The sequence below is a fragment of the Mercenaria mercenaria genome, unplaced genomic scaffold (genome assembly GCF_021730395.1).
Source record: "Mercenaria mercenaria strain notata unplaced genomic scaffold, MADL_Memer_1 contig_3451, whole genome shotgun sequence".
Classification (NCBI taxonomy): Eukaryota; Metazoa; Mollusca; class Bivalvia; order Venerida; family Veneridae; genus Mercenaria; species Mercenaria mercenaria.
In genome coordinates this window covers 69,167-77,276 of record NW_026461590.1, presented here as the reverse complement: position 1 = coordinate 77,276, position 8,110 = coordinate 69,167, and the positions used below count along the sequence as shown (strand labels likewise).

At 36.3% G+C, this 8,110-nt stretch overlaps 1 protein-coding gene across 1 annotated transcript; it reads right to left on the bottom strand.

Moving 5' to 3' along the window:
• Nucleotides 1-5,157: 5,157 nt before the first annotated feature.
• On the bottom strand, nt 5,158-6,522 carry LOC128553072 (uncharacterized). Its single transcript, XM_053534181.1, has one exon. It carries the CDS (start codon nt 6,520-6,522, stop codon nt 5,158-5,160), a length of 1,365 nt encoding a protein of 454 aa, XP_053390156.1.
• Between the last annotated feature and the right edge of the window lie 1,588 nt (nt 6,523-8,110).

The window sequence follows — 8,110 nt, the reverse complement described above, 5'->3', positions numbered from 1 at the left end:
CTATAGACTGACAAACAGCCATTTTTGTCACGTGCGTTGAATGTGTGGCCATTTCTAATATAGTAGCAGGACTGCGAATCAAAACCCTCACTAAAGATGAACTGATCTTCACAATAACACTGAAAAAAAGATCTCTTTTTATGGAAGCAATGTAAATCATAAATAACAGACACATGAACAATGTTCTTAAATAGATAGGATGCTGGCACGCTATCTACTGGGTGTCTTCAGCATAGACCGGCCCAACGTTTGATTGAGTTCAAAGTGTGCCTGACTAAGCTAAATCTCTATCTTGTGTTTAGAGTATCAAACACGGGATGTCGCTTTCCAAAAATAATATTTCAGACACGTCACAAACACGTTTTAAAAAAAGTTTGATATCGAATCTACACGCACTTATCGAGAAAGGAAGCCTGACAATGGTGACATTTTAACTGTATTTCTGAACATCTGAATGTTTTTCGTAATTATCTAACTATTCCGTTCTTATGGAATTTAACGGCTAAAACTTAAATTTTTCTTACGTGTAGTCCACTGATACCAATTATTTGTTTCCTGTCGCAAGCAGAGTAACATTAACCTATTGTTATCCTTTCCGAGTCCATACGGGGTGTAAAATTTTCATTTCGAATGCATCCTGAACAAAAACCAAATTTCACGCAAGAAAATCATGCCTGTACGTATTGTATATTCATTTACTAAACTGGTCTTGCTTTGTAATTATGTACAAAGTTAACAATTACATGCAACTCACTGATTGTAGGAACTTTTGCACTTTTGCCCCATTCTCACTTTTAAAGTTTCATTTTCTTCTTTCGTCTTGACAAAAACGCATTACATTTCAGCTAGATTTGGGTTACCTTTATATTCAAATCTAGTGGGTGCCTTGAAATATCCTACCCAAAGATCGGTTGTAACTGCGTTTGTAATATTAACAACATTCTGACCTAAATCGTTCCAAAACTCTGGTAATGCGAGGGAACAAATGTTCTTTGCTACCGTCCATGTTGTATGTTTGATATATTCGTAATACACACTGGCTACAAAACACATATGCGATATGCGACATATCGTGCCAAAATTGCCAACTCAACGCACGACATTGCGAAGCGACATCGCGACATTTTGACGAATGTCATATTGCATTGTCTCGCGTCGTATCTCATTGTCGTGTGTCGTATCGCATTGTCCCGTGTTGTATCGCATTGTCGTGATGTGGTATCGCAATGTCGTGCATCGCCTTTGAGGGGCGAGGGACGACATTTCACATGGCACTAACATGATTCCGTAGCTAACTGATAACAAACAAGACTCACACACCAAGCTTAAAAGCCCACATGTCCACCAGCCGTGCATGCCATGATATTCAATTAGTTTAAAAACATAAATGCTGTCGGGTGCAAACAATTCAACACCATTGAATTATTTGAATAAAATTGATATCGAATTCATGTAAACAGTAGTACAGTAGTAGATATGAGGAATGCATTTTTTTTATATTAAGAAATAATAATGTTTTATAGATCTATCTACTAGTATATAAAAAAGAAGAAAAAACAAACGCAAACAAATGTGCAGAAAGTAAATGTACATTGTTTCATTTCAGAGACGTATAGATCATATATATGTCTGTGATTGTTTCAATAACTTCATGCATTTTACAGATTCATAACACATGATTTAAAACAGTGATAATATATATTCCGAAATTATTTTTTTTAAATTTAAACTTTTATCATTTTAAAGCTTAGATCAGAAATGTAACACAAATAATTATTTGAAAAATCCTCTTATTTTGTGACATATACATCACATAAGATTACAAGTTAGAGAACTTCATTAGAATATGTACTTGAGTAATAACCTCTAATAAGGTGTGAATTACATAATACCATGAAAAGTAAGTTTGATGAACCGGCAGTATAAATTAAGTTTTATTTAATGTATTACAGTCTTAGAAGTCTTGAGAGAATTTTTGTAGCCTTGGTTTGCGAAGAGGGAGAACTTTGGTTGTGCCCAGAGTTCAGGCAGCATTAATGGTATATACTTTTATCTGTTTTCTGTGTTTTGTTTAAAAAAGATGATCTTGACATGCTTGAAGGGGTTGAAACCTATATAGCTAATGGCTACTTGTTGACTCTGCTATTTTTGAGCCGCAGTGAAATTGCCAGTTATTAATTATCCAATGTGTGAAAACATCAGATTCTGGCCCTACCCTTAGGTGTACTACTTGTCTAAAAAAAATTTGATAGCCATTTTTTATACTACTTGTACCAAAGTACCAAATGCATAATGGTAACTTTCAACAAAGGATGGTAACCATTATCACATACAAGTCAGACAAAATTCACAAGAAATAGTCATGTGATTGCTAAATAAATTTACTCACAAACTAGTTCAGAAACACTTTTAGAGAAATGTGTGCCTGATAGAAATACCTTATTTTACAAGAACACACATCACAGGAAAATGGGCAATTTTGAGCCTTGTCCAAGATTTGTCTGAAGTTGTGAAAACTGACCAGACCCATAATATACATGTTTTTCTTTTTGTTCTTTACTTTTTTATTCAAAACCAATTTATATTTTTCTTGTCATTGCACCATAATCTCTGTACATGTACAGATACTGTAAATGGACTGATATATTTTAGCCACTTAATGACTCAACTTGTAAACAAACATATAAAATGGACGCTTGCAGTGGTTTGGTTGATTACTGGATCTGTGCCACATGAGACTGGCCAAATAAGCACTGCTGGCTTGATGCATACTTGTAGGTACTTGTCTATGATTCATTATGGAAGTGCATATCAAGAATGATAACTCAACAGCAATTAGGAATGAGTACTAAGCTAATAGGTAGACCTTTTGCCTTCCCAACAATGTTAATGTTTATCATGGAACTTTTTTCGGTCATCAAGAATAATGTATATTGACTGTTTAAACCTACCAAGCTTGAAGCAAGGATAGTGGAATTTTAAATTGTTTTTATAATTTCTAGAGAATCGAGTCGTGGTGGAGGCTAATGCGGCAAATGGGAATAGGCTACTGGATTGACTATTTCAAAGATATGGATGACAATGGGATATTGTCCACTGAAAGTCAAGTTCATGTGTGAGTATTGTCTCAACCATCGTTTAATGCACAAAGTGTATAAATAATTATTGACAAATATGCAGGTAAGAAACCTCAACTAGAAGATGTACAGATATTTTCGCAAATATTGTTAAAAGTAACTTATTTAAGCTCTACTTAGATGATAGCTTAAGGACGTGCCTGGGAGTTACTTATATAATAATAGTGTGAAGAATTTCCCATGAAATCGGATTTTCTCATTGTTTCTTGATTTCAAGGGCAGATAACTCAAAAGCAAGGATGGCGACCTATATTTTTTATTTCATTTTCTCTCTGTGTGGGAAATTTTTCGCACTATTATTATATAGGGATCTCCCAGACTTTTTTTTGTGTGTGTTTTTTTATAAATTTTTGTGTACACATGTGTACTTTGTGACGTTACTTGGCAACGCCACATTTTCATTATGTCTGCCCTAACGATTTTACATGAAACCGGTTGGTAGACGAAATACATATTAAAAACGCATTTGATGTTTTTTTATCATTTTTAGCTCGACTATTCTAAGAATAGGGGAGCTATCCTACTCGCCCCGGCGTCGGCGTGAGCCTTAGCGTGAGCGTCACACAAATGTTAAAGTTTGCGTACCACCCCAAATATTTTCAAAGTCCATTGAGATATTGCTTTCATATTTTGCATACTTGTTATCCATCATGACCCCATTCTGTAAACAGGAGCAGACAACTCTATCAAGTATTTTGACTGAATTATGGCCCCTTTTCGACTTAGAATATGCTTATTGTAATGTTGAAGTTTTACTCGTAGCTTATATTATATTATCAAGCACTGAGAATAGTCGAGCGCGCATATATATATAAACATCAATGAAATGCCTTTCAAACACACTGGATCCCGGAAGGATACAAGAACATAAAGATAAAATATAGAGTATGAGAAAAAATATATGTTTAAACAGTGTCAAAAGTTTAATGATAAACCCGAGCGCTTTCGGCTTTTTAAAGGTTTTATACCAGTATAAATTGAAACCACTGACAATTTCTCGAATCGCGTTGTTGACGGTGTCGCGCAGTAAACGACCCATCTTTCGTTTTCTCTCATAAATTGCCATATACACGCGATATTTAACCTGAAACGCGTCTTATTTCACTGAAAATACATTCTGCGAATGAAATAAGCCCCCATTTTACACGTAAAAGTGCCAAAAATAAAAAAAAGTAAGTATTTTTTTATGTATACTACTTTCAACAACACCACGAAGACACATTTTCGACCGAATTACGGTGAATTTCTACACTATAACCTAAACCCTTATTAGAAAAATGAATTTAACGACCCGTTATACCCGAAAACATGCGTAAATTCGATAAAATACTGCAAACCGAGCGAAATAAAGGCAAAAAAAAGTATGATCAAATGCTGGTGTCAGACAGAACATCTAATCTTCAAAAGTTGGTGTCAGTAAGAACCTTCCCTGGGAATTATGTGGTGTCAGACAGAACATTTTTGGTCTACCCATCCGACTTTAACACCTCGTATTTTCGAAAGTAATGGAGATTTCGCCGGGATATTTGGCAGACAAAGAGAGAGAATGTTTGGCTTTCTATTGAGGGTAATGCCAAGCTTGTTGCTTCAGAAATGAGAAAAAATCCTCGGTTCAATATCCAAAACAATGAAAATCTGGCCGTGGATTAGCCATCTGTATGATTATTTGGTGGTCTTTTCAATTCAGAAAACATTCCTTTAGATGCCTCTTTCTATCCTCGAAATCTGGTAAGAGTCTGCTTTTCATTGATTCACATTGTGTAAAGAAAAAATTGAAAATATTTACTTCTAATTGACAACAAACTCCGCAGAGTGTCGCGTTATCCGATCTGGTGTCATGTTATCTGGTGGTGTCGCGCTATCACGTTATAGGGTGTGGGAAAAAGAAAATCTATGTTGTGGTCGATGTTAATTAAAAACTATGTCCGATTGCCTAAAGTGATTTAATATCTGCTAAAATGAACTACTAGTGTCTGTGTTTTTAATCTTAGTGGGGAAAATAATGCTTCAGCAGGCTAATCTAGTCTCCCTTATTGATGCCTATAGGTTGTAAGGTGTTGAGACGGTGGATCCAGTAGGTTTCTCTTTCCTTTCTTTGCTTATCCGTCCATCTGTCATTGAATTCAATGCAACATAGTAGGATATCCATAAAGGTGTGACCCTCCATGTTAAAATGTTCAGCTACCGGCGACCGATTGAATTTGCGTGTTTTCCAGTCAGATCTGTGGAGATTCATTCGCTTTGCTAGCGTCTGTTTTGTTTCCCCGACATATTTTTTGTTGCACTTCCTGCATGTCATAAGGTATATGGCATTTTCTGTTTTGCAATTAGCCACTCCTTTAACTGCAGATTTGCTTCCATTGGAGGAAAGGAATGTACTGGTGCTAGGCATAGAAGTGCATGTTTGGCATCTTGGGGCACCACAAGGATCTGACTGGCCTGAACTGGTTGTGTCTGAAGCCGACTTGACTTTGGCCCGAACTAGAATGTCTCGCAGACTTTTAGGCCTTCTGTATGCGATGAGGGGTTTCTCAGGGAACATACGACTGAGCCGCTGTGATGACTCAATTGTAGGCCAGTGTCTGTCTACAGTTGCACGTATGTTTGGCAGATTTGGATGGTACGTGACCACAAAAGGTGTGCGTTTGCTTGATTCAGTTGTTTTGTGTTTGTATTGTAGCAGTTCTTCCCTTGAGAATGCAAGTGCTTTTTCGGTAGCAGCGAGAACGCAGTCTGAGGAATAGCCTCTTTTTAGGAGGTGTTTTGATAGCTCCTCTGTTCTTTCTTGATACGTTTCTGTGTCTGAGCATATACGGCGGATTCGCAGTGCCTGACTATAGGGAATGTTTTGGCAACAGTGTTTAGGATGACAGCTTGTGGTGAGAAGATACTGGTGGGTGTCGGTAGGTTTTGAATACAGGTCAACAACAATTTTGTTATCTTTAAGCTTTGATACTGTGTCAAGAAACACGTGTCTTTCATTTGAAACCTCACTGGTAAACTTTATAGATGGGTGAAAGTTGTTTGCATGGTCAAGGAATGTTTGAAGAGATTCTCGGCCATGTGTCCATTGCATATCCACATCGTCTATAAAGCGTAACCATAGATGCGGCTTCAATGTGACCGTCGAGAGTAATTGCATCTCAAGACGGCCTATGAATATGTTTGCGTATGAAGGTGCCATTTTTGTTCCCATCGCTGTACCTTGAATTTGAAGGTAATGCTTGTCATTGAACACAAAATTGTTGCATTTAAGAACCAGCGTGAACAATTCCACTAGTATTTCAGTAGGAGGGATCTTAACACTTCTGTTGTTCCATACTTCTTTACATGCAGCAATACCGTCCTCATGCGGTATGTTTGTGTACAATGACGTGACATCCATTGAGACCAGTAAAGTGTCGATAGATACCTACTGGGAATCAATTTTTCTCAAATAGTCAGTGGTGTCTTGCACGTAGGACGGTAGGCTACTTACATGTGGTCTGAGATGCATATCAATGAATTCTGAGATTCGTTCTGTAGGGTGTCCATTGGCTGAAACGATAGGACGGCCAGGGTTTCCAGCTTTGTGAATTTTTGGTTTTTGGCTTGCGCTCGTCCCACTGAATGCTTATAATCCCAGTCCCATATTGTTCTAAAATGGACTTTAATCACATACTGCGCACACATCGTCTATAATATATCATGATGTTATATATAGTTGCATTAAAGTTATTTCCCCTTGATGCAGTTACGCCATTTTCTTCAAATGTTTGCCAAATTGTATCCCTACAAAAAATCGGACTTATTTCAGTGAAATCGGATGAAAACATACTAATTTATTTGATAACATCAATCTACATTATTTTGGTAAGGGCACGTATTGATGTATGCCACTTATCTGTTTTCTATTTTTCCTGTTCAAATAATCAGCATTTGTATACGAATGTGGGTGGGGTAAGGAATTTATATTATGAGTTGTATTCAGACCAGTTTAGAATTTCAAATTTTCCAATCCTCGAGTAGAAACTAAGCTTTATAGAGAAGAGAACAGTACACATGAATATGAAGATTTACAGTCTGATTTAGATTCACTTGGGGCATGGGCAGACCAATGGCTTCTTCGTTTCAATGAATCAAATAGTGTGGTACGCTTGATTGTGGGGCGGAGGGGGGTAGGGTGAGCTACTTGTGATGTAATCCCTCCAACATTTGCTCTTAGCTCTTGAAGTGCATGCACCTGAGCACAAAGTACTGAAGGAGAGAGTGTGTGCTGACATTGTCATAAACAGCGGCTTTTTGAATACACATGACGCCTAATGTTTGTATCAATAAAAACTTGGTCAGAATATTTGTCAATATAAAAATAATAGTTAGTTAAAACTGCCCACATGGTGACTTGATCTTAATAGTAAAACCTTTAAACCGGTACCTGTAAACCCTTCTCAGTACAACACAATTACAATACAATATCCATTTATTTTCTAATTTCATATGAACATATGACAGAATGAGGATACAATTTGACAAATGTTTGTACAGGGCTGTTACACGTGTTTACATAACAAATAATGAGAAAAAAGAATCGAATATTCTTCTAGCATTTAAAAAAAAAACAGTACATGTGTATAGATACTATTACATGTGTAGTAATACGTAGTTTAAATCTATAAGGCAAATCTCAATATGAAGTTGATTACCTTAATGATGTCTAATTCTGGTGGCAAATTTTCATGGCCCTTAATTTGATATACCATCACAATATTAGAAACTCATTAAAATTGAATCTGACATATTTAATCAGACCATTAACTAATTCTTAATAATTAAAAGGCATTAATAGAGTATTAAAAATTAATGGCCCTCTTAGTTTTTACAAATTAATGATAAATTAAGGGGTACTTTTTAATGGCTCATTAATTTTATGCCACTTAAAACATTTTCATGGGGTTTTAAGGAGCCAATTGAATTATTTTCATGGTTTATTTTTA